This window comes from Ammospiza caudacuta, chromosome 19, assembly GCF_027887145.1.
Source record: "Ammospiza caudacuta isolate bAmmCau1 chromosome 19, bAmmCau1.pri, whole genome shotgun sequence".
NCBI classification, from domain to species: Eukaryota; Metazoa; Chordata; class Aves; order Passeriformes; family Passerellidae; genus Ammospiza; species Ammospiza caudacuta.
In genome coordinates this window covers 3,863,595-3,886,910 of record NC_080611.1, presented here as the reverse complement: position 1 = coordinate 3,886,910, position 23,316 = coordinate 3,863,595, and the positions used below count along the sequence as shown (strand labels likewise).

Sequence of the window (23,316 nt, the reverse complement as noted above, 5' to 3'; positions counted from 1 at the left end):
AATTAGCCCACGTGCCCAGTCTTTCTCTTCTTTTGGGTTGGTGGGCTTTTTAGATCTGCCCCTGCTGGAATTCCAGTTACTCAGAGCTGATTCAGCCCAGTTGCTGAGTTGATTTTATAAGTTCCTTCCTTTTTTGGAGGGTTCTGCCAAATGTCCTCATGGCCTGTAAATTCTGCATTTTATGTGCCCACTATCAGTGGTACATCCTTCTTCCCAAGCTTTGTTAACCTCCCCCTGAGATAATTTAAGAATGTCAAACCCTAAACCTTAACAAGGCAATTCTACCAATAGGCAAGTTGTTTTTCTAACAGCTGCACATCACTAAGAACTTGTTGGCTGCTACGTCTTTCACGGATTAAATCTCCTTTATTGTTAATTAGCCTTGAAAGTACACAAAGATGAAACATCAAAGAACATCCTCTCTAAAGAAAATTTTACGCAACAGTGCCACGCTCAGGACGAGAGGACATAGTTTCAAGCTGTGCCAGAGGAGCTTTAGGTTGAAGAGGAATATCTTCACAAAAATTGTGATTAGTCAATGGAATGGGCTGTCCAGGGAGGTGGTGGAGTCACTGCCCCTGGAGATGTTTAAGACAGGACGTGGCACTCGGTGCCATGGCCTGCTTGCCAAGGGGGTGTTGGGGCATGGGCTGGACTCGATAATTTCGGAATCCAAAATAATTGATCCTGTGGTTCTGTCACCCATCGCGCCACTCCCAAGATGGCGGCGCAGCCCTCCCGCCACTCCCAACATGGCTGCTGGCAGCGTAGTGCGCATGCGCTGTAACCCCTGCCACCCTCGGTCCCTTCTTGAACGGTGCCACTCTCAAGATGGCGGCCGCGCTCTCTGCGCATGCTCGGTGCGCCCCGCCGCGCCCATCATGGCGGCGCGGCAGTGACGGGCCGGGCGCGGTGGGAGCGAGCGGCGGAGCGGCTGGGCGCGATGATCCCGGGCGAGGAGGTGTCGGCCCGCAGGAGGGAGATCGAGGACAAGCTCAAGCAGGTGCGCTTGGGCCTGGGACGCTGTGCGGGCGCTGCCGGGGCCTGGGGCTGGGCCCGGGCCCGCAGCCCCCCAGCGTTGCCGGGCAGACGGGGCTGGGTCTGGAGCTCCTCACCAGGCCGGGGGCGTCCCGGGACCCCTCAAGGCTCTCGGCATCCCCCTCCTGGCTTGGGAACACCCCCAGATCCCCCTTCAAGGCCTGGTTTGCAGGGTCGGGGCATCTTTGTTCCCCGCTTTGGGCCTGGGTTTCCCCTCTCGGCTCTTGGGAGGGTCCGGGGGCTCTCCCGGCAGGTGCAGCCTGTGAGGGCAGCGCTGACCGGCAGCAGTTCCCCCTCTGCCTGCGGCCTTTGGGGACTCAATCCAGCCCATGCAGGCTGCTGTTCCCCCATCTGTGGCCTTGAATGCCATAATACCAGCCCTCGGTGGCTGCTTTGCATCGGACACTTGAGTTCCCGGTGGATTTGGGAGGTGCCAGTGTAACGCCTGTGTTGTGCTGTGGCAGCGAAATGTGTGCTCTGAGTCCTTGTGCTTCAGTGGGAAAACTGTTAATTTTATTTAGTGCTGATGCTCATGGCATTGAAGGGAAACAATGGATTCATAAACCCCCTGACTCATTACAGGATGTGTCCCCACCTTGGGTTACTTGCCCGGATTTCTGTTAAGAGGTGTCAATATTAAAACGTGGCCACAGAATCAGCATCAGACCCAACATGGCTTGCAGCAGAGTTTACAAGATTGGTCAAAACCTGTGTATACTGTTTCGTGACTTACACCTTAGTGTTCAGAATTTAAGAGTTTTTTTTTTTTTTTTTTCATTTTACTCACAGGAGGAAGAAACTCTGTCCTTTATCAAAGAGAGCCTTGAGAAGAGTGACCAGCTCACCAAGAACATGGTAGGGATGTCCTAATGTTGGGCCTGGCTTTACTTTTTCTTAGGTTTTTGGGTTTATTGGTTTTCAAGGCTGTTGTTGTGCCCATCTGAGGGATGTGGAGCCATGAACCACTTTGGTTTCAGTGACTGGGCAAAGGGGATACCTGAGAAATGCTTCAATACTGAGCTTCTCTCCTGCTCTGCTGAGGGCTCAGCTGAGCTGTTGGCCTCATCTCTGCTACAGTCAGTCCTCTCTCTTGGGGAAAAGGTATTAAGAGATCTCAGAACTAGTTTGTGCAACAGCATCGTGTTGTTGCTTCATAATTCAGGTTTTGTTTGGAGTTTTATTTTGTGAGTGTCCTGTGTAAAGGTAAAAAAGTAATTACTGTGTTGTAATGGCTCATAAGCCCTCAGCTTATGTACTCTGTCCAGTCTTGGTCTCAGTGCTTTAAAAAAGTCATAGAGGCACCACCAGAGACGTGTGGAAAACAAGACTATCAGAAGCACTATCATGATCCTCTTTAAAACCAAAACCTCTTTAAAAACCAAATGTCTGGTAGAAAAGAAGATTCTCACTAGACTGGTCCTTGTGCAGCTCCTATTTGGGCCTCAGTGAGGAGCAAAGGGGCTGCTGGTTGTGCTTTTGCTGCTCTTTTAACATGGGGCACCTCCAGGCAGTTCCTGTGGATTTATTTTCTGTTGGTGAACAGAATTTTGCTTGTCTTTTTTACTGTCTTGGAACATTATCTTCACTCTTTGTAAGCATTTCATGTGGGATTGGCCCATCCCTCTATGACAGGTGATCTGTTTTGTGATTGCTAATAAAAACCAGGACACAGAGGGATGGAAACAGCTGCTGAGGAGCCATGGCAAATTAGTAGCAGAGCCCAAAACCAAAAGCTAGGCCCTGAAGATCCCTGACTTCACTGCTCTAAGTCCTGCCCTCTCCATAGGAAGGAAGTCCTCAGCTGTTGGTCTCTCTCTGGTGTGTAGGTTTCAATCCTCTCCTCCTTTGAGAGCCGTTTGATGAAGCTGGAGAACTCCATCATCCCTGTCCACAAGCAGACAGAGAACCTGCAGCGCCTGCAGGAGAATGTGGAGAAGACCCTGTCCTGCTTGGATCATGTCATCAGTTACTACCACGTGGCCAAGGACACAGAGAAGATCATCAAGGAAGGGTGAGTTGAGCATATAAATCCTGCTGGGAGCTTCATCCTGTTGGATTTTTGAGATAGAGGTGGGGGAGCTGACTCCACACACCCTTGGGATGCTTGGTACCCTTCCCACAATCTTCCCTCATCCCCAGTCCACCCTGACTTGACATTCAGCCATTTCCACAGGCAAAGACAGCTCAGACTCTGCATTGGGATCTCTTCCAGATCTTGCAGAGGTGCTCTCTTTGCAATCTCCATGAGCACTGGTGGCTTCTCTGTTTTCCTCTGCCCTTTTCCCAAAGGTTTTCCCTGCTCATTGAGGTTGTCACTGCATCCAGGATGTACCAGAGCTGTTCTGGAGCCTCCTGCTCTGGGAGGGTGTTGGATGGCTCTAGTCTGAGATGGGATGTGCAGTTCCCTCTGCCTTCCCATCAGTGCCTGTCTGGGAGAGCAAAGCAAGGCTGAGAGTTGTGTGCTGCTCCATCATCAGTACTTCTGCACTTGCTGTGTGGGTTGGGTATCCTGCTGTGGCACTGAGTGCAGGCAGAAGGGAATTCCATGATCTCCTCCTAGCTGAAGAAAAGGGAATTGAGATTTCCCTTGTTATTTTTATCCTGAGTCTGGTTTGGTGCTTTCTTGTTATTTTGTTTGTTTGCTTCTTGGGGCAAAAACAACTTTTTATTTCTGCTTTTATTTTTAGCCCCACGGGGAGGTTGGAGGAATACTTGAATTGCATGGACAAAATCCAGAAGGCAGTGGAGTACTTCCAGGACAACAACCCTGACAGCCCAGAGCTGAACCGTGTGGTGGGTGACCTGGAAGCTGTGGGTGGTGAGAGGGGACAGCCACAGCCCTGCTGCCTGTCCCCTGCTGGGAGGGGCTGTGGCTTTGCTGCCTGGGGAAGGTGGTGTTTGGCCACAGCTGAAGGAATGATTGCTTTGGCTTCTGGGCACAATTTCTGCTCCTGGCATTTTGCTCTCTCTCTGTTGTGCCAGGAGGACTCTGAAAGCAGCTCTTGCACCTGTGGAGGAGGAGTAGATTGAAACTCTTCCTTCAGCTGCTTGAGCAGAATGGGTGATCTCCTTAAATCCCACTCGAACAACTCCCAAGCATTTCTTAAATTTAATTCACTTTAAAAGTCTCTCAGATGCAGGTGTGGTTGGAGTTTGAAGCCTGTAGTACTTGGCAGTGGTTAGGAAGGATGTTCTTATGCAAAAATATTCTTGAGTGACTGATTACAGAATTCCTGTTCTATTTCTGCCCTGCTGTTTTGTGCAGAAATCCCTCTTTGAGCGGGGCAAGGAATCCCTGGAGTCGGAGTTCCGCAGCTTGATGACACGACACACCAAGCCAGTGCCACCCATCCTGATCCTGGACCTGATCAGTGGGGATGAGGAGATGGACACCCAGGAGGAGATGTCCCTGGAGCACCTCCCGGAGAGCGTCCTGCACGACATCATCCGCATCTCGGGCTGGCTGGTGGAGAACGGCAGGAACCAAGGTGGGTCTGCTGCCCCTCTGTCCCTGTGGGCAGCACTGGCAGGATGAGTGGCACCTTAGTGGCACCTTTTAGCTGAGTATTTCAGTCTTTCCAGCACCTGGAGATCCTGCTTTTTTTTTTTGTAGTGAGACTGAAGTGATGGGTTGTGGGTTGAACAGAATGAGCTGTGTAAACATGTTAATGCAAAGTTGTCCTGTAGCAAAAATCCACAGCACTTGCACCTGTAATGCCTTGAGATGAAGCTGCAGCTCTCCAGTGCTCAGGTTTTATAAATGTGCAAGACACTGGGCACTTATTCCCATCTGGGAAATATTTATGACCAGAACTCTCTGTACAGAATGTGACCAAGGGCAAGGGGAAAAGCAGCACAGACTTTCTTCAGTCTGTACATGTCTCCTTTCCTGTTCTGCAGCATCAAGAACTGCCTAGAGCTTTATAGTCCTTTTATTAACTTTTCCTTCAGGATTGACTGACTTTGTAGACTTGTACAGGAAATGTGAACTTTCACATTCATGCAGCTCCAAGAATCACCCCTACCTCACTGATTCACTCCTGAGGGGGGGATTACTGTGCCTACCAAGTATGATGAACATCCTTAAAAGCTTCTTAGGGATTTTTCCATGATCAAAGGCAACTCATGCATACAGAGCATATTTTATTAGTCAGTTTGCATTCTGCTTTCAAATGACAATCACCTCATTAAATTCCCTAGTGCCCTGAATCCTGAAAAGTGTGTGAAGTCTCTCATGCTGGAAACAGAGCACTTGAATTGACAATGTCTTGCACAAATATCTCCTGTCAGTTCCACCACTTGGTAGTGGTGGAATTAATGTTGTGTGTGGTGGGAGGGCTGGAATGAGGATTGCAGGGGAAGGGAGAAGAAGTTTTTGAAGAAAATAGGAGATGCTCTGGGAGGGAAGGATGCTAACTTGGGGTCCCACACCAATGCTTTTAAGTCCCTACAGTGGTATAAAGTGTCTGCTTTACCATATAATGTTCCCTGTGTGCTTATAATCTCATTTTCACCTTGTCTCCTCAGATTTCATGACAGTTTACTTCCAGATCCGCTCCGTGCAGCTGGACCGCTCCATCAAGGGGCTGAAGGACCATTTCCGTAAGAACAGCTCCTCCTCAGGGGTGCCCTATTCCCCTGCCATTCAGAACAAAAGGAAGGACACCCCCACCAAAAAGCCCATCAAGAGACCAGGTGAGTCCCCCAAGAGGGGTCACTGCACTGGGTGTTAACACATCCTCAGGCCTTCTCATTGCTGGTGTATCTCTGTGTTTAAAATGTGGTTTTAGGACATTTAGGTGAGATTTTTGGAGGTAAGCACTTCTCTGCTCTGGATTCAGCATTGGGATTACAGACTCTGTCTGTCAAGCCATCAGGTCTGTTCTCTGGGTATTGTAAAGAGAGGCCCTGTGTATATCTCCTTAACAAAGGAGATGAGTGAAAAGAGACCTGAGTGGGCTGTGAAAGGATTTGATCTAGAAGAACACCAGGTAAAATCCTGAGCCTTGGCATGTGGAATATAGCCTGTGCCACAGCAAATAGAAAGCTCATATCTGATAAAACACCTCACTTCAGTCATTAGCTGTGAATAAATTATTATTGTGCCTGAAAGCAAGAAGCCCCCAGGAGCTGAGATGGGGATTAGGTAGGTGCCTACAGAAATGAGATACAGCATTGTCTGAAGCCTTTAGAAAGGCTCTTAAAACTCTGCCCTCAGCCTGTCTCTGGAAGAGCTATGAATGGGGCTGATGGGTTATTCCTTCTCTCCTCACAATGCAGTTTTGCTGCATTTGGTGCAGCTGGTGAGTTGGTCATTCTGGAGTTCCCATCTCTGGAATGTGCCATCTGGTGGGAGCACAGCCAGGAGGAACAGCAAAAGCCAGTACAGGGATATTGATCCTCTGTGTCCCAGCACTCTGTTGTCTCTGTAACTGTGATCACATCAGAAAAGTTCATATTTCTGTAGGTTTACCTGGCCAATACTCCCCTTCCCTTTTTTGTCCTGTGTTGTCCAAATACTCTTAAAATAGTAGGCAATGTGGGTAGGGACTGGGAATGGATGGGATGGGAAAAGGGAGGAAGAAGAAATACCCATTTTAATTGTGTTGTGTTTATTTTTATAATCCTGATGTGAATGCAGTCCTCATCCCAGGTAATGTGTCTATGTGTGTGTGTGCTGGCCCTGGTGCTCACTCTCTTCACTTCTGTGTGTGGAGAGGCTTTGCTGGGCCTCTTCTTGCTACAGCAGAGGGTGTGCCTGGGATATTTGGAGGGGGAAGGCTGTGGCATCCAGACATCACCCCTGTGGTCTTTCAAAATCAATCTGTGCCATTGCTGCAGTGCCCTGGAGCTGTCCCTGAAAGCTGATGGAATTGGTCTGTGAATTTCAGTGAATTTTCCCTGGCAGCAGAGAATCACTTGGTAAGGCTCAGAGGCACTGAAAGGTGCCAGTGAGATTCTGTAGTTGAGCCATAGGAAGCTCAGGTTGCAGATGCTTCAGATTTGGTCAACACTTCTCAGTTATCACCTGATTCTGAAAAGGTTCCTATGTTTTTATTGTTGTGAATTCAGCATGGTCAGCAAACATTTCTGAGCAGCCTGACAAGTGATTGTATCTCCCCTGTGCTCTTAGATAAAGAGTCAGGGATGGGGGAGATGCTTTGTTTTTATGGGCAGATTATTGAAAAATCCTAGGGATTTTTTAAAGAGTTTCATATCTTGGATGCTCCATAGAGAGGAGCCCACACGTTGGAGAGCACAAGTTCCTACAAACAGGACTCCTCCAAAGTGGATGCATTTGGGCATCCAGAATTACTTGTCATGAGGAAAGCCTCAGCTGTAGATGTGCCAGAAGATTTTCATGTCTTTATGCCCAGCTCAGTTGGATTTTGTGAGATGGAGCAGGTAGAGCATGGTCTGAATGCACTAGGGAGCTGATGGTGCATGAAGGAAAGTGTCTCAAGTGATCCATTGGGTTATTGTAATGTCAGGAAAAAATAGTGGCTCATTTGTCTCCAGTCTTCATGAAGCAGACAGAGAACCAGACTGCAGCTCTTGAAGGACAGTGGATATTGAACCTCATACAGCAGCCATCACTTATTACTGCTGAATTGTACTTCAGTGAAATTAAAAATGGAGAAGAAGAGTCTTTGGGCACAGATTCACTGTTTTTTCTGCAGTTCCATTAGCTTTCAAGTACAGCTCTTGAGGTGGAGGTCTCACACCACCTTCACCCTGGCACAGTGGCTCTCTGCAGAGCAACATTCTCTGGGGGTGTTTGAGTCCCCTGGGTTTAGCCTTTGTTCAATTTGGACAAAGGTTTTTTTCTGTTCTGTTACTTTATTTCAGTAAGTAAAGCCAAGTTCTGCCATTCTGGGTTTCAGAGAAGGGGATTTTCTGACAGTTCCAACAAGAGACTTGATTTCCTTGGTTCTTGAGGAAGAATATCCCAGTGCACACCCCAATGCACACTTTAACCTGTTGCGAGGGGTAAATAACAAACTAAATCTGATGTGCTATAGCTTTTTTTTACCACAAAACAAAGCACAAGAGAAGCTAAAGTGAAGGTGAGGAGCAGGGTTAACAAGGCAGAGATGGCCCCAGAGACTGTGCTGAATTCTAGAGAACATGCTCCATATCCATGTGTTGTTTCAGAGGGTCTTCATCTCTCTGTTCCTGTTTTGTCTGTTGATGTACCCTGTGCTGTCTCCTGTTACTGCATCATGGAGGTAAAAATCTGACTGCTGGAAATGCTTCTAAAGCAGAGTTGTCTCCTTTTAAATGACACTTGGCAGGTCAAGTTGAACTGATGATTTGTGGGCTTTTTCTGGTTTTAGTTTGGTGTTTGGAATGACAGCACTCCTTCTCAGAGAGCAGGTGTGTTCAGGTTCCCAAATCATCCTGCTGCAAACATATGTACATAAAATAAAGTTTCTTTGTGATGCCTGTAGGCCCTGTGCTCTCTTTTGGCTCGAGAGCAGCAGGCAGCTCAGCAGCTCTGCACTTTTGGGGAGGGATGGGGCCACCTGGCCTGGCTGCCTGCAAAAGCCAGAGGGCATTGTCTGCTTTCATGCAGATTCCTGCAGTGAAGAAAAGAGGATGTGTTGCCCTGCTGCCTAATGGAAGAGAGAAACAAGAGAATGAGTTACATTTGTAAAAATGTCTCATGGATGCTCAGACCCCACTCCATGGAGCAACTGGGCTGCAGAAGCAAAGGTTTCAGGTGTTTTTTAACCTTTGGAGGCTCTTTTCAGACTACAGGGGAGCTCTTTTCCAGTTTCCTTAGTGCTCCAGTGAGGTGGCACCTACAGGCAGGTTGAGTGGCAGAGTAAAGAGCCCATTCCTGTTTCCCAGCCTGATCACTGCCTGGCTTGAATGTGATGTTTTCATTAGTAGCTGAAACACAGTTCCATTTGGTTAAGGAGCTGCTTAATAGGGAAAAACAATCCTGGAACAAAAACATTTGGCTTCCACCAGAATCCATTAAAGCCTAATTATGATGCCAAGTCAGAGGGATCCAGCAGCACTAAAGTGATGCCCCTGGACACTGAACACTCAGTGTGTGTCAGTAAACACAGGTAATTGTGCTTATGTAAATAAAATGCAGCATAATCAGCTCCTGAAATTGAGAAAAAGAGGGAAAAAATGAAAAAGAGAATAAACCATCAAGGGTGGGCTGTGAAAGCATCCGCTGCATACCTGTGGAGTGAGAGCCTGCTCACAGCAGCAGCAGTTGTACTGTCTGCTTGGTTTTCACACCAATTCACCCTCTATTTTTATTCCTTTGTATTTTCCCCCTCCCCCTAAATGCTTGAAAATGGGAAAGGTGGAAGAACAGTGCCTGAATTGAGCTCTCTGCAGCTGCTGGGCCGTGGGAGCAGCAGTAAGGAAGGGCCCTCCTTGCTCAGAGGAGCTTGCTGGTGTGCCCAAGCTCTTGAGGTTTGTGGAAGTAGCTAAGAATAAAGTGGAGATGCAGGGTGTGAAAAGCATCAGGAAGCTTGGAAGAAGAGGCATAGCCCTCATTTGATCATGTGGCAGAAACTTGGGAGCCAAATGCATCAGCCAGCAAGGGTGTGAGACTTCCCATTTTTCTTCCCATTTTTCCATTTCCCAGGTGTGGGTCAGGAGGGGAGAAGTTTCCTGCTAGAAGAAAGTGTTTCATGGATATGATTTTTTCTTTTTTTACAAAATGATTGAGAACACTCTGAGGTGGTAGAAAGACAATATTACCAGTGAAATATTACATTTTGGGAATCATGTTCTGTCATTTAGTAAGTGCACCAGGTTAAGGGAGTTTGGTAATTCAAGGGGAGCTTCTCTCTCCTGTTCTCCCCCACTGTCTGGGGGACCTGAAGTCTCCTTTCCCTTGCCATAAATCCCTATATGGGATGGAGCTGTCCTGCACCCTGGAATGTTGTTCCAGGGGTGTGCAGCAGTGTGTATCTGGGCTCCCTTCAGCATTTGGGGAGCCAGCACTCATTTCCAGGCTGCACTGGGGCTGACAGTTAGTGGTGGAAGTAGAGATCTTCTGCATGTTTGAAGTATTTATTACTTTATAGCAGAAGAACAATTCTTAATTTTGGCAGCAGCATTTTTATTTTTTTTGGCTTCTTCATTTACTCAGCTCAGTTCTGTTTCATTTGGGTCTCCTATAGAAACCCCTTCCACCTTCCCAAAACTTCCAGTTCCCTGTTGTGCAGGCAACAGCAAAGGTCTGCTCTGGGAGGGTGTCAGTGTGCTTGTGATAATTGTAGCTTGTTGCATGACAACTAACCTTTTAATGTGGAAACACTGCCTGGGCTTCAGTTGTCTCATTAATGCTTTGTTTTGTGCTTTCCAGCTGTATATCCAGCACTGCCTTTTGTTCAGTTCTGTCTGGTTTTTGTTTGTTTCAAGTATAAATCTTTTAACCCAGTGTTATTTTTTTTTTCCATGGTTTTAATTGATTTGCAGTTCTTTAGAGGAGAATTGTCTTGGGGATTAGGGTGGCCTAGTGCAAGTTACACATGGGTGGGCAGCATCCATTATTCTGGGATTCCTGTGATGGGAATTGCTGCTGCAAAAAAAAGCCCAGAGGTTGTCACCCTTTTCCTGCTTCCTGTACCATTCCTTGTCTTGGCTCTGGGGCTCCTGATGGCTCTTTATTGATTATGCTCAGAAAATACCCTTCAAAAAGGCACCTTGTACTAAGTGACTGCAGTTGTGGCTCTGAGGAGCAGGCATCATGTTGCCAGACAGGAATTGTCCATATGCAGAGCCCTGCTTCCACAGCTGAGGAAAAGCAGAAAACCTTCTGTCTGCAGAGCACCAACTTCAATAAACCCTTTACACAGAAGGGAGCTTCATGCCTTCCCTTCTCTGGTTGTGTTTATCACCCAGCCATACTGTGCTGTGTCTCCAAACTGATTCTGTATCCCTGGCTGGAATTTATGCCCCCAGCCTCAAAGCAGGGAAGCATTCTGGAAATGCCACTGTATCTGCACACTTGGACATGAGTTTGGGGTTCACATTCCTGTGCTGAGCATCCTCATTGCTGCCCAGCATCCTCTAGCTGGGCCCAGGTGACTTGCTGGTGGAGGGCTGGTGTTCTGGGTTTGTTTTCTTTCACTCATTTTCTAGGTCTTCTTGTCTCTTCTCTCTGGTTCTGGTGACAGGCACGATCCGTAAGGCTCAGAACCTTCTGAAACAGTACTCTCAGCATGGTCTAGATGGGAAAAAGGGGGCCTCTAACCTCATTCCTATGGAAGGTAATCATAGCTCCAGCTACTTCACCCTTGACTTTCTCTGTGTATCAGCCTTGCTTTCCCAGGTGGGGCTTCCATTAGTTCAGTGCTTGGTGGACAGCATTGGATTGGGGAACCAAAGAGATGCTGGAACCAAATTATTTTTGTTTTATTTATTCAGAATTTACTATCTGAATTTCAAATTCTCCATAACCATGAGAAGAGCTGGAGAGGAATGTTACCTTAACATTGAGCCACCACAGCCACCTGGGTAATGGAAGCTCTGCTAACATCTGCTTGTGGTGTTCCTGTTCTCTTTTCTTTTTGCCTGGACTTTGAAATGTTCAGTTTCCTCGTGACCCTTCCAAACCTGGTGCTGAAGTGTTGGACCACAGGTAGCTCAGTGCATTGTGCCTGTACATCTTTTCTGTGCAGACCTGCCTGAATGGGTGACTTCTGTTTTCTGACCTCCTCTGCTCCTAGAGGTGGTGCTAGATAAGGGAGAAGATGCTTCAAAGCATCTCTAAGACATTCCTGCCTCCTGCTATGATTCCATCCTAAGCAGGTCTCCTCAGCACCTGTGCTGTAGCTGTTAAACCCCAGATGGTGACTAACATCACTCACGTGGGGGAAAATCCTCATGCTGAGCAGGAGAGGGCCTTTGAGTTTGGATTTTTAATGGTTGTGGCTAAGAACTGGACTCTGATGCCTGCAATCCCATTCAGAATGCATGGCAGGAGGTTCAAGGCACTCTTGTGGTCCAAGAAACAAATCACACTTCTCATCAGGTTTCAAAGGGTTGCTACTGCTATATAGCCCAACAAAAGGATTTGGTCAGGAAGCATTCCTGGGACTGTAGGGAAATAAATGTCCACCAGATCAAATAAGCCAGGCTTGAAGCAGCTTCCAGGCAGAGTGAGCATCCTTGCTGTGACCACCCTGGATAAATTGCGCCTTCTGTTTGTGCCGGCTGCCACCTCCTAGGTCATGAGCATGACTTACGCGTTAAGCACCTTTGCGATGCCCTGGGCGACAAGCACGGGCCACCTGTGGGTAAGTACTGGGGTGGCACTGGGAGCCAGCTGTCCCCTGCTTCCCTGTGCTGTGTGTTCCACTGTCATGGTGCAGCCAGGGCTGCTCCTGAAGCATGAGCCTCCTCTGGCTAAGAAGCTCTGGCTCTTCTCAGTAGAATTCACTGCTACTAATCACTGCCCCCTCCCAAGCCCTCAGACAAGGAGCCCAACTTGGTCCAAGCAAAGGTCACCATGCTGAGGGACATTTTCCTGTAGGTGGCAAAGGGAGCAGTGCCCACATGCTACAGTGCACCACCGCACAGCAGGCAGTCTGTGTCTCCTCTGCTGTCCAAAATTTCTGAAATATCAACCTGAGGGACCTGTCAGCATGGGGAAGAATTGGTCCTTTTTCCAGCAAAAGTCTCTGGGAGAAGAGAAGCAGCAGCCTATAGCTTAGAGAAGGCCTCTCTGTGTCACCTTGCTGTCCTGCAGACACATCCAGCAGTGGTTGGCACGAGTTGGTGCTGGCCTTTGTATCACTTCTCATGCCTACCACGTAGGATCTTTGATGGATCTTTGAGATATTCATATTCTAGGACTAAGATATTTGCATTTGTATGCAGCATTGTGTGGCAGATAACTCACCTAGCTGTGCTGATATTCCTGCTTCATAAGATGTAAATGTTCATCAGCCTGGTTTCATATCTTGTTTCTGCAAGCAGGAAGAAGCTGCCTTCCAGGACAGCCTTTATTTCCCAGAAATGTTGATGCCAAATGGCAGTTCTTCATCTGCATGACGGATGGAGATAAGGAATTCTAAAAATACAAGCAGAGATGTTGAATAATTCACCTCATACCTTCCTGAGTTTAGTACTCTGTGTTCAAGCCCTTGATTAAATTTAGTCTGCATCCCAGAAGAGCTCCAAACTTCACTCCTGTCACGAGGCTGGAAAGAGGTGGTGCCCTGATGTGCGTTTCCTGAGCTGCAGGTGGCTTTTCCTGCCTCCTGCAGGCTACTCAGAGATTCCCACACACAAACCCAGGGCAGGAGTGGTGAGAAGATGACTCTTGTTCTCACACACAATGGGTACAAAGCCAGCTTTCCCAGAAGAGCCTCGTGCTCCTTGTGTAAACCAAAGGCATCTTGCCCTTGCAGGGAGGGACGACGTCTTCGACATCGAGATCGACGCGTACATCCACTGCGTCAGTGCCTTCGTCAAACTGGCCCAGAGCGAATACCAGCTCCTGACAGAAATTGTCCCAGAGCACCACCAGAAGAAGACCTTTGATTCTCTCATCCAGGTCAGTTGAGGCTCTGTTGAAGGAGCCAGGGCCTGCAGAGAGGCTGGAGAACATGTGCTCACTGGTACCCCAGATGATGCATCAGGAATGGGTGTCCTGCACTGAGCCCTTTGTGCTGCCTGGGTACAAATCCTGTTCCTTCCTCATGAGTCTCTGGCTTTGTTGCAGGAGTCATTGGATAATTTGATCATGGAGGGTGATAACATTGTCTCAGCTGCCCGGAAAGCCATCATCAGACATGACTACTCAGCTGTGCTCACAATCTTCCCCATCCTGAAGCATCTCAAGCAGATGAAGCCAGAATTTGACCAGGTTTTGCAGGTAAATGTGATTTGATTGGAGAGGGTCCTGTGGCTTGTGTTATCTGGATTGTCACAGTGGCTTTGAGCAAAGCCATGCTGCTTCTGTCCCCCAGTATGGACTGCAGTTACACAAATGCACCTTGCTCCTTTCTGAGCTGGTGAAGCAGCAACTCAGCATCTCTCAGCAGCAGCTCTTTTCAGTTCAAGTCCTGACCCTGATGGACCACCACAATATCTTCTGTTTCTGCTTGCAAAATGTGGGATTTCATGTGTTGTTGATGGTGCTGTAAATATTCTTCTGGCATATGGGGAGATGAGAATGAGGTGCTGGGGTGGGAGGTGAGGTAGGGTAGATGCTGGGTGAAAGTTCAGATATTATTTGTTTTCCTTTTCTGATCTGTTGTGGAATTATTCCAGGGAACTGCAGCAGGCACTAAGAACAAACTGCCAGGGCTGATCACTTCCATGGAGACCACTGGTGCAAAGGCACTGGAAGAGTTTGCAGACAACATTAAGGTAGGATTCTCCTCAGTGGTCTCTGATCAGGCTTGGAAGAGGGTTTTTTGGAGCAAAACCCCTAGTTTAGCTTTCAGCTTTCCATGATACCAGGTAGTTTCTGACTGAAGCAGGAACTTGCTGGAATGCTTGGGACAGTCAAATGCCAAATGCTTGGTGCTGGTTTCAAACACAGAAGGCCTTTGCCTAAGATCCTTAGCAGGGATCCTACAAATAATTTGATATGAGCCTCTGCAGATACTAAGTCTCTCTCAGAATTAATCCTATTTAAACAGAAAGGAAAATTGCTGCCTTGAAACATTTTGGAGGACTCATGTTAAGCTGTTCCTGTGTAAGATGGGCTTGGTGAGTGGTAGGTGAGCTGAAGGTGTGATGGTCACATGCTGAACAGAGCCCTGAGGTTCTGAGCTGCTGGCAGCTCTGGTTTCTGAGCACCAGGAGATGGCACTGCAGGAGCTGGGCCTGAGGGTGTTGGGAGTGGCTGCATGAAGGAGCCTTCAGCTCACTGGTAGCAGCAGTTGTATTGTAGGTGTCTCCCCTTCCATGCTCACCTTACGTCTCTCTGTTCCCTTTTTAGAATGATCCAGACAAGGAGTACAACATGCCAAAAGATGGAACAGTTCATGAACTCACCAGCAATGTACGTGGTGATGGTTTGAACTATGCTTTGTGGAAAACAGCTTCTGAAGGAATTTTTAAAAGAGCAGTAGGGAGGCTTCCTAAATTAAGGTGTCTTGGCATTAACAATTATACAATTTTCATGGCAGGATAAGCTGGTGACCCTTGCTCAGCCATGGTGGGACTGTGTGGGGAAAACTCAGCAGTTCAGAGGAGTGTAGTGATTTGTTCTTGAATGCTTCTGAGAGTGGGGGGACAAGTGGTTCTTCATGATCCTTAATAGCAGAGCACAGGAGATGTAATGTTGGTTGCTCTTAAATTCCCTCCTTTGCCTCCAGGCCATCCTTTTCCTACAGCAATTACTGGATTTCCAGGAGACAGCGGGTGCCATGCTGGCATCACAAGGTACACACATGCATGGGGCTTGCTTGGGCATGCACTTCCTTCCTCAGATTCCCTGGACATCTTCCCTGAAGTGACCAAACCTCATCATGCACTGTGAGCTTGTTCTCCTCCTGTCCTTCCCCCTGTGGTTTGTCTTGTCCTCTGCTCTGCCTTGACCACACAGTTGATTGTCTGGAGAACTCCAAGGGATGCAGAGTTCCTGGCAGGTACAATGGGGAGGGTGTTTGCTGCTGGTGTGCTCTGAGAGGGGATGCCTGGATCTTTTAGCTCCAAGTCTGGCCCTGGCCTGGTGCTGTGTGACTGTACTGGAGTGAGGGTGGCTGCTCCAGCTGGGCTCTGTATGTGAGCAGCACCATCCTCTGCTCAGAGTACAACAGCAGCAGCAAGAATCTCCTCAGCCTTGAGACATGGGCAGTCTGGAGCCATTAGTGCATCCTGTCAGAGAGACAAGTTTGAGTTCTGCTCTCCAGGCTGCTGAAGAGACCCACTGGAAATCAATGCATAGATCAGAAGCTGAGAGTTGCTCATGTAGCAGGGTGGTGCTCCTTATCAGCTGGAGTGGGATTTTGGTTCTGAGCAGAGCAGCAACTCCAAGCTCTCCAGTGAGCTCTTGGCAGAGCTTGTGCCTTCAAGGAGGTTGGAATAGAGCAGACTGGAGATTCAGGGGCACAGGGCCCTGAGGAGGCACAGACTGGAGAGGGTTAAAGAGCCCATTAGAAGCAGGGGTAGGAGGAAGCTCAGAGCTGCCTCCAGACTGTTACTTGCAAACTTCTATTTGGAAATTTTTGCTAATTCTAAATCAACTCAAACGAGGATGTCTCTGCTTTTGCCCCATTTCTTCTAGCACTGCCTTGTGCCTATTCCACTTGCAGGCTCACTGTGCTCAGGCCTTTCTGGGCTTTGGCTCTCTCTCCTTGGCCAAAGAATTGGTCTGAAATTTTTTCTTGCAACAACCAACCGTTTCCCATGTCCCCTGAATGGTGATGTCAGCACTGTTTGGAAGTCTTGACATGTCTTGCAGTGAGATCTCGCTTAGCTGATTGAAAAGTCAGCATAGATTTGAGGTGGCTTTGCCTTCAAAGTGGGTTTGGACTGGTTTGGAATGAGGTGTTGTGTTAAATACAACCAATGACAATGCAAACAATGTCTCCAGCAGGGGAAGGAGGTTGGACTCTGCCTTTCCTCTGTGATCTCCATTCCATTTGTGGCCTTGGAGGGACTCCTGCCTGCTCTCCTGTGCCCCTGCCTGTGGCTGCTCTGTGTTAATATCTGCTTTGTTCTCAAAGGAATGGTGGTCTCTAACCTGTCTTTTTGCACTTTTGCATTTCTTTTTCTCTCTCATCCCTCCCCTTTTTTCTCTGCTCTGCCTAATCTCTGTAGTTCTTGGGGACACATACAATATTCCTTTAGATCCCAGAGGTAAGCAAAGCTACCCACACCTACCTGTTCACATTGCCTCGGGCTCTGGTGATGTATGTTAATTCTTTATCCTCCAGCAGTTGTAAATAAATTAACACATAATTAAAAAGGGGGGAAAGGGGAGGGTAAATAATCCTTCCCAGGAGAGAATAGGGAGGGCTTGTCAGCAGCAGACAATGAGGAATGCCACAGGAGCTGAAACAGGCTGAAGACACTGTGATGGCACTGGCTCTCTTTGGCACAGGTGGCAGATTGGCCCAGCTGGTGCCATGCTTTATCCCACGTGCACTCAGCTCCTTATTGTGCAGCTCCCAGCAACAGGAGCTCGAGCCCTTTCCCATGGGGTGCTGCTGAACCCAGACCACCCGAGCTGGCTCTGGCTGCCAAACTCCCTGGAGGGGGCAGGGGGAGGTGGCCACCCCACGTGTCCTGTGGGCCCCATGCCCACAAGCCCTCGAGGGCAGAAAGGCATCTCCAGACAGGAGCATGTGCCAGCCTGGAGTCTCTGCTGCCTGCAGGGGCAACCTCTCATGCTGGCACAGTCCGTGTCAGCAACCATGGGGATGGCTGAAGCTTTCCAGAGCCCTTCTGCTTGTTTCAATTACTGTTGTGTGCTTGCTGTTAACAGCTCCAGCTCATTGTTCTCTGATTGCCAGTTTCTAGTGCTTACCAACACTTTTCAGGCTGGGGGAATGGATGGGGAGGAGGAGTTTTATGAGTCTTTCAAATCAAAAGGATGTTCCCTGAGCACCTGGAAGGAAAGGAGATATTTCTGCCAGGGTGCTCTGTATTTGATGCAGACACAAGGACTGAGAGCTTGCCCCCTCAGCCTGGATGAGCCGCTGACAGTGGGCTCTGGAGCAGGAGCTGTTTCACTGTCAGTGGGAGCTGATTCCTGATTCCTTAGCAGCAGGGATGAGGAATGGGGGCAGGCTCACCACACACACCCCTCTCCCCAGGGCATGTTAACTGGCCTAAGGCTTTCCTTTCAGAGACCAGCTCCTCAGCCAGCAGCTACAGCTCAGAGTTCAGCAGGAGGCTGCTGAGCACCTACATCTGTGAGTACCCTGCACACCTTGGATGCCTTAGGATTTTAGCTTTTGTGTTTTTCATATATTTGTAATCCTGCAATTCTTTAGTGTGTAACTCTAAATTCCATATAGAGTGTTAGCTACTGCTTTCCCAGTTTGGTCAGACAGAACAATTCCTCTCTAGGCCTGGCAATCAAGGACACCTCAGTGTCTCAGGCCCCAAGAGATGTAAACAAAAGTGAATTGGGGGGGAGCAAGCTTTGGGTAAATGACTTCATTACCTAAAGCTGTAATTGGAAAATGAACCCCCAATGTGCAAATAGACCAAGCTTATAAAAGTATGAACACCCATGACCATGTCCATTTTTCAGTGTAGCCTGAGAGTGGGGGGTTAAAATGTACCTGAAGGCCCTTCAATAAATAGAACTGCTTTTTACTCTTTTAATTTTGTTGAGCCTCTGTTTTTAGGTAGCCCCTAGAAGGCATCAGCTTCCTGCACGTGCTCCATGGAAATGCCTTCACTGGGCTCATTCCTGGGTGAAGAGCACAGGCTGTGTCTCTTCTCCATGGGATCTTTCCATGTGATTTGAGCTGGAGTCTGATGGGAGGGATGAAAAAAGGGTCAGACTGGGAGTTGGGCTGTTCAGTAGGACAGAACAAAGCACAGTGCAGCAGCTCACTGTGCTGCAGAGCTGTTCCTTAAACCATTGTCACCTTCAACCCCATGAAGGCTCCCAGCTGCCAAAGGGCAGGTTAAGAAAGTGACATCAGTGATTTCTCTTTCTGTTACAATGGAGAGCAGGTCCTTCAGCTTCTGAGACCTGAGCTTGCATTGTAGCAGGTTTTGGGGGTTCCTCTGAACCCAAAGTGCCCCTCCATTGCCAAGGCATGGAAGGCAGCAGAAAATCTGTGTAAGGACTCTTAAGTACATGTGATTGTAGCCTTTGTGCAGGCAGTCAGGCATGTGCTGTTCACTGTGCTGTGGGCCCACAGCTTGGTTTGCTTTGTCAATAATAAGTTGTTTCAGTGCAAAACTTCTTGTTCTGTGTTTTTCCCTCTTTAAGGCAAAGTTCTGGGCAACCTGCAGCTTAACCTGCTTAGCAAATCCAAGGTTTATGAAGACCCAGCTTTGAGTGCCATTTTTCTGCATAACAACTACAACTACATTCTGAAATCTCTGGAGAAGTAAGTGTGTGTCCTGAGTGAATGTCCCTCAAGTCCAAGGCTGATTGGATGGTTTTGGAGCTCTGCATTGAGAGCATTTACTTGCCAGCCTCATATCTGCTTTTACTTCTGTCCTTGAAACTGCCTCTTTGAAGGTTTTGCAGTATTATAAACATCACATTACCTGAGAGTGGAAGATAAAAGCATTAGGTTTTAGAGAATCCTTTGATCTTGGGAGGATTGAGGATGTGGCTGTGGAAAGTAACTCAGAGTTGCTTCTGTCTCCCAGTTTGCACATTTCAAGGAACATTTTATTGTGAAGGGCTGAAAAGAACTTGTTGATGGGGGTTGAAATGAGAGCAGCCTGGAGAGCAGCTGGCTCAGGTGCTTCCTCAGGTTTCCTGCTCTTCCAGGTCTGAGCTCATCCAGCTGGTGGCAGTGACACAGAAAACAGCTGAGAGGTCCTACAGGGAGCTCATTGAGCAGCAGATCCAGACCTACCAGCGCAGGTCAGTGACATCCTCTGCCTCTGCCTTGCTTCTGGCACTCTGGGAGCTGCTGGAGCAGTGGGAGAGACTCACCTAAACCAGAAACTTGGCTAAAACCAAAGCAGAGTATGTTTGGTTTCCAAGCAATTAATCCATCCTGGGAAGGGGTCACTGTGGGAAGTTTTGGGGTGTGCATTGTCTGAGTTGGAAGGGGTCACTGTGGGAAGTTTTGGGTGTGCATTGTCTGAGTTGGCCTTTGGGTCACAGGTGAAGACAAAGGTGCTCTGGTAGAGCTGTGAGTAACTCTCTGCTTCTCTCCCATCTCATTGCACATGCAGCTGGTTGAAGGTGACAGATTACATCTCTGAGAGAAACCTGCCTGTCTTTCAACCAGGAGTGAAGGTGAGAGGACAGGCAAGGATGGGCTTGACACAACAGAAGTTTTCAGAAACACCATGTCCTTTGTCATAAAAAAGTCTCAGAAACCTCCTTTATATCTCATGCCAGTATCACTCTGCAGAGTGACCACTGTGGCTGGCACGAGTGGACAGCAGCATTTCCTTCTGATCTGCCCTGCCCTAGATTCATCAAGTCTTTTAATCTCTGCCTCTGTTCTTACATCTCCACCTGAGCAGATGCCTCTATTTTGGATTTTCAGAACCTGAGACCTTCCCTTGGAAAGGGTTGGAAGCATGAAGAAGTCCATTTCATGTCTGTTCTGGCTAAAAATTATCCTTGTTAACCCTGCTTCAGCTGGGTAGCGTGTGCTGCTCTCTGCACCTCTCTCCTGACTGCTCTAGGAGAGGGAATCCAAACCAAGTACTGGGGATTGCTTAGGTTGGATGGGGAGCTGTGGGCAAACATTGGTGTTGGATATTTATTTCTGGAGGTGAAATCAGATCCTTTTCCTCCTTGTTGCAGCTCAAGGACAAGGAGAGGCAGATGATAAAGGAGCGCTTTAAGGTAAGGAGGTGTTGGGTGGTGTCAGGACATCCCTGCTTGATTGGGACCCAGATCTGCCTGAGGAGGAGACCTCTGGTGATCCCCAGGGGAGGGAAGGAGCATCTGAGTGCAGATGGGATGCTCACTGAGTTTGTCTTTGGACAGGGTTTTAATGATGGGCTGGAGGAGCTGTGTAAGATCCAGAAGGCCTGGGCAATCCCAGACATGGAGCAGCGGGACAAAATCCGCCGGGCACAGAAAACCATTGTGAAAGAGACCTATGGTGCCTTTTTGAGCAGGTGAGACCTCCTGCAGCACTGTCCTCTCCCCTTTGGGTCTACTGAGGTCTCTGGGGCCTTGCATAGCCTGAGCAAGCCACTTTTCTATTGTCCTATCTGAGCTTCTCTGCTTTGCACACTCAGATTTCCCCAAGCTGACCTTGAGTATTTGCAGACATCTGCTGTCAGCCTGATCCTTGGTCAGTGAGCACAAAGCCCTGAGCCAGCCTGGGCTGTTCATGTAAAACTTGTGAGGCCAGTTGTAGCCAGGTCATTGCTCTGCACAGGATACTCTGTCACTCGAGTGGGGTGTGCTGCAGCTGATTTGTGACAGAGGAGGGACCAGTGGGTCTCTTTGCTGTGTTCCAGTTGATTGTCCCCTGTTTTCTTTTGTAGATTTGGCAACGTGCCCTTCACCAAGAACCCTGAGAAATACATCAAATACCAGGTTGACCAGGTGGGGGAGATGATTGAGAAGCTGTTTGACACGTCAGCATAAATTTCCAGCTGTTGTGAACTCTCCAGCTGCCAAGTACAAGCCAGTGCTCTCTCAGAAACCCTTGGGACTCCCTTCTCTTCTCCCCTGCCCCATTGTGGTGGGCAGGGTGTTATACTTGTATTTATCAGATTTATAAACCTGTGGAAACACTAACTCCTGTCTGTCTTTGCTCTGGATCCATGGGATAAGGCAAAGTCTGCCCTGTGGGCTCCTACCTTTGCACATCCACCTCACCTGGGTTTGTGTTAATGCCTTGATGTGCAGCAGACATGGGGAGTGTGTTTAAAAACATAAAGAAAAATACACTACCAAAAAACCCCTGTATGGGTAGAGCCCTTTTGTTAGGTGCAGGAAGCTATGAGCTCCAAATGGTGCCACCTGCTTCCCGATGAGTTTTGGGAATCTCAGTTCTGTAGGATCCCAAATTATTTTCACATTGTTAATCTCAGCTGTTATTTAGTTCAGTCATGGGGCTCAATGATGAATCTGGGGTTAGGGGATGCTGGCAGGGCTGCAGTTCAGTCATGTACAGGGATGTTTTACCCCAAAACCAGACTTGTATCAGTGTTCCACGTGAGGCAGTGGGGTGATGGCAGGGCCTGCAGCTGTGACAGCAGTGGAAGCAAAGGGAGCTCCATGGTGCCCTGGCTGGGTGCTGCTCCTTACTGACCTGAGGCAGAGCAGGTGTTCCCACAGTGATTTTCACTCAGCACCTTCCTCCCATCCCTGTTTTCCTTTGTCTCCTGTGTTCCCAAATCCAAGTCATCTCCTCCCTGCAAGCAGCCGAGCCCATTCCTTTTGTTTAACTGTGGGGATCACGTGCAGAGCAAGTGCTGCTCTCCCACCTTGGGGCATTCCTGGCAGGCTTTGAGAGGGCAGCTGGACTCTGACACTGCACCAAGGCTCTTCAGGGCGTTGGGGCACCTGTGCTGTACCTGTGCTCTCCGGCCAGGCATTCCCTGCTCCCCTCTCCCTCTCCTGCTGCCTGCTCCATTGTTTGTCTGTAACAATTGAAAGCCAGGGTTTCCATAGAGTCAGGAGCACTCACAATAGCTGCTGCTTTGCAGCTTGGAGCAAATCCATTATTCACCTGAGCAGTGTTTAGAGCAGAGTGTGCTGGGGTCTGATCAGCCCAGCAGTGGAGGAGCTGTTGGATGTTAGAGCCTGGGTGAGAGCACAGGTTGTGCTGTGGCAGACCCAGCTGCCTGCCTCCTCAGACAGATGTTTTTCAGGTAGCTCCTGCCCTTCCTGAACCCCTGGCCTCCTCTTCCTCAGCCTGGTGTAGCAAATGCCTGAAAGCAGCAGTTGTGACAGGCTCATCCAGCCCAGAGCTGGACACAGTGTGAGTTCAAGTGTTGACCAGCACCTGACTGTTTTTGTGTGTCTGACCATGCAGGCTCACAGTGCCAACACAAGAGCTCTCCCTGCAGAAACCTTCCTCCTGCTGTCAAATCCCAGTGTCTGTGGAAAGCTGAGATCCTGCACTTGCTGTTTTTAACCCAGAGCCTCTGGAGGCTGGCAGGCGCCGGGCAGGGTTTTTATACACAAGCAAAGCTCTGCTGACTTGTGTTTCATGCAGTGTTGAGTCTGCTGAATACACACCCTGACATTCACCAGAAGGAGCTGGATTCCATCTTTCTGGCTCTGTTTCTGACACTGCAGCAGTCTGATATGAATTTCTTTCTTGAGGAGAGTGCGTGGAATTCATGCTGAGCTGTAAAACATGTTTTATTGCAGCTGTTCCCAGAGTGAGTCAATTCACCTGGAACAGTCACAGGGAAATCCAGGAGAGGGGAGGGTGTGGGATCTCAGCACCTCAGGACTGATGTGCCGAGTCACCAAGACCACCCTTGGGGGGCTCGGAGGTCCTGGAATGTTGCCAGAAGTGTCTGGTGGCTGGACTTTGATCCTGCACGGGAGACGACACCTGTATGAGGATGGGAGGATTTCACTGGGTGAATGGTGAAGGGATAAGTTAATTAGAGAGTGAAACACAGGGTTTAGAATTTCTGTACAGGGGGGTCTAGAGAAGTAAGATGGAGGAATTGGGGCGTGTCCTGTCCTTCTTCTTCTTCTTC

General features: G+C 48.6%; 1 protein-coding gene across 9 annotated transcripts; it reads left to right on the top strand.

Annotated features, from left to right (window-relative positions):
- The first annotated feature begins 872 nt into the window (after nucleotides 1–872).
- EXOC7 (exocyst complex component 7) lies at nucleotides 873–21,511 on the top strand. Of its 9 annotated transcripts, XM_058817065.1 has the most exons (22): nucleotides 873–1,003; nucleotides 1,828–1,893; nucleotides 2,865–3,049; nucleotides 3,726–3,831; nucleotides 4,304–4,526; nucleotides 5,566–5,733; nucleotides 6,680–6,691; nucleotides 11,193–11,285; nucleotides 12,246–12,314; nucleotides 13,431–13,576; nucleotides 13,745–13,897; nucleotides 14,296–14,394; nucleotides 14,972–15,034; nucleotides 15,351–15,417; nucleotides 16,798–16,836; nucleotides 17,829–17,894; nucleotides 18,932–19,052; nucleotides 19,445–19,540; nucleotides 19,858–19,921; nucleotides 20,441–20,482; nucleotides 20,627–20,760; nucleotides 21,136–21,511. In XM_058817065.1, exons 1-22 carry the CDS (start codon nucleotides 944–946, stop codon nucleotides 21,236–21,238), a joined length of 2,175 nt encoding a protein of 724 aa, XP_058673048.1. In that variant the 5' UTR covers nucleotides 873–943; the 3' UTR covers nucleotides 21,239–21,511. The 9 variants fall into 9 exon arrangements, with proteins under 9 accessions (XP_058673048.1, XP_058673049.1, XP_058673052.1 ...); XM_058817066.1 differs by lacking the exon at nucleotides 6,680–6,691; XM_058817069.1 differs by lacking the exon at nucleotides 12,246–12,314 and having other exon boundaries at nucleotides 21,136–21,510.
- The last annotated feature ends 1,805 nt before the right edge of the window (nucleotides 21,512–23,316 follow it).

Coding starts and splice junctions, on each gene's coding strand:
- EXOC7 (XM_058817065.1), top strand. CDS start 944: ATGATCCCGGGCGAGGAGGTGTCGGCCCGCAGGAGGGAGATCGAGGAC. Junction 3,050..3,725: donor GAGAAGATCATCAAGGAAGG/GTGAGTTGAGCA, acceptor TTTTATTTTTAG/CCCCACGGGGAGGTTGGAGG. Junction 15,035..15,350: donor TTCATGAACTCACCAGCAAT/GTACGTGGTGAT, acceptor CTTTGCCTCCAG/GCCATCCTTTTCCTACAGCA.